Here is a 2,502-nt window from a genome sequence, read left to right on the forward strand (position 1 = left end):
TGCGGGCGCCGCGACGCCAGGCGTTGGCACCGTGCAGCGGGGCATCAAGCGCACCACGTCCGATGTCTGCTACGGTGACGACGGCGGTAACAATCCGGCGGCGCGGCAGCAGCAGCAGCAGCAGCAGCAGCCGTCGCTCTCGCAGACCGCGCAGAGCATGTCGGCCGCCGGCATGCCCGGCGACTGCGTGTCCGACAATCTCGAGGAATCGTTCACGAGTCTGGGTCAGCCAAAAAAGTCACCCCCGTCTAACGGCAAGAAGACCAAGGGTCGGGTGAAGATCAAGATGGAATACATCGACAACAAACTCAGGAGGTACACCACTTTTTCCAAGAGGAAGACCGGTATCATGAAGAAGGTTTGTATCGTGGTAAACGTATTTTTGACACATTGGCGCCGTCTTGTCATTTAAAAAAAAAAAAGAGCGTACATTTAACAAGTAGAAAAAGTGTCGGTCGATGTTCGTTTGAACGATCTCTCGCGACGGGAATGCGTTGCACTCGGATTGCCGCGAGAGAAAGAACGCGCCGAAGAACAGCAAAAATAATAGCAAAACGTACACAAGGGATGCTATATATAAATATACGAAGCGCGCGCGGTGATGACAGCACTGAATGGAACACAGCGCGCGAGAATTTAACGCTCCCGCGATTGAGAAACGATAACATTCGCGGCGCTTGCGGTTACATCGAACCAGCAATTAACGTCCGCCCTGATGAGCCTGATGTATTCATCGAAATTGCACGTACGGAATGACTTACAAACGCGCGAAGAGAGCGTACTTAATCTAGACCAACTAACGACATGTAATGTAAATCTTAATCACCGCGTTGAACGACACGTAAAATGAATCGCGGGATTGGAGTTATGCCAATTGGGATTATTTTTAAGAATAATCGGTTTATTTGTATATTTCGTTTAATTATTGCAATTGTGTTTGTGTTTTTGGTTTCATTTAAATATGGAAAACAGCTTTCTCTCTTTCTCTCTCTCTTTCTCTCTCTCCTCTCTCTTATACACACACACACACGCACTTATTTTTGTTAATCAACATTCTTGAAATCTCTCATGTCACTTTCTCTTGTCTTTCTCTGTCTGCAGTTGTTACGCATTTGGTTTTACCAATACAAATTTTTGCAACAATTTCTCGTGTTATAAAGTGTCGCATAAAAATTATCACAAAATTAATTTTTTTAAATATATAATATTACATCTCTATGTGTGACACATGTCTTTTTTTCAGCTGAGAATAGTTTTAAATAAAACTGATTGTTCACAGAAAGGCAACTACTCTGTGGATTCGATTTTCTTCTCTCTTTTCTCCTGACCTTTCTCGTTATTTAATCCTTGCGTTTGCATTGTTTGATATCTCAAACAAATGTGTCTCTCTTTCGCAACAAGCACGCGTTTATTACTTTGTCATTGTTAAAATCGAAAAGTAGAAATATTAAAAAGGACATTGAAGTCAAATTATAATATTTAGTCAGAAATAGATTTTTTTATATTGAATTGAAATCTTTTCTCCCACGATATAAAGTTAAATATTTGATTTTATATTAACGTTCACTTACAAACAATTTGTTGCAAGTCGCTTATCGATCAAAGATCTAGTGATCGGCTTCCAAGCTACTGAACCAATTGTTTCTCTTAATCAAATGTTATCGATCGTTCATTTTTTTCTGTTTATTCCTTAAAATCATCCAAATTGCCTTAAAAAAAAAAGAAAAAAGCATACTAAATAAACTTTGTTTTTTCCCAGCATATCAATTTCACCGAGCACATTTCTATACACGCATCTGTTTGAAGAATATATTTAGAAAGCATATCGCATTACACAAATACGTATGTGCGCACTATATCGTTTATTTGAAATATTACGTCATAATAATAATCAAACTTTGTCGTTCTTGAAATTTAATCGGTGCAATTAATTACAGAAATACACACAATTTTACATCGGTGTTTATTTACAGTAGTGACCGTTTGTGTCCCAGTAACTGAAACGCTCGTATGTCGTTCGAATTTTCTTGAAATTCTTTCTCAAAAGAGAGAAGACCGAGATTTTTTACATCGTACATGTTACTTTACAAATTAAAAATTACTTTTAGCAACAACAAACTCGTATCAAATACAGGATAAATTTATTGCTGGAATATTAATGAGAATATTAATTTTGACATTCACAGGCGTACGAACTGTCGACGCTGACCGGGACACAGGTGATGCTGTTAGTAGCGAGCGAAACCGGCCACGTGTACACCTTCGCGACGCGCAAGTTGCAGCCAATGATCACGAGTGAGGCCGGTAAGGCGTTGATCCAGACGTGTCTCAACAGCCCGGATCCGCCGCCGTCGGGCTCGTCCGGCGACCAGAGGATGTCCGCGACCGGCTTCGAGGAAACCGAGCTGACGTACAACATCGCCGACGACGAGCAGAAAGTAAGGCAACTGGTGTACGGCTCGCCGCACGGTGGTTCGCTGCACGCCGGCTATCCGGGGCCCG

General features: G+C 41.6%; 1 protein-coding gene across 1 annotated transcript in view; it reads left to right on the top strand.

Annotated features, from left to right (window-relative positions):
• Positions 1-2,502, top strand: part of LOC109863108 (serum response factor homolog) — a 16,361-nt gene that overhangs the window by 2,175 nt on the left and 11,684 nt on the right. Inside the window, exons 2-3 of the mRNA XM_020443302.1 lie at positions 34-358; positions 2,187-2,438. Of these exons, the coding sequence (XP_020298891.1) occupies positions 34-358; positions 2,187-2,438 (577 nt within the window). The remainder of the gene's footprint in view (positions 1-33; positions 359-2,186; positions 2,439-2,502) is intronic.

Source organism: Pseudomyrmex gracilis, unplaced genomic scaffold (assembly GCF_002006095.1).
Source record: "Pseudomyrmex gracilis isolate BER0280 unplaced genomic scaffold, ASM200609v1 scaffold_11, whole genome shotgun sequence".
Classification (NCBI taxonomy): domain Eukaryota; kingdom Metazoa; phylum Arthropoda; class Insecta; order Hymenoptera; family Formicidae; genus Pseudomyrmex; species Pseudomyrmex gracilis.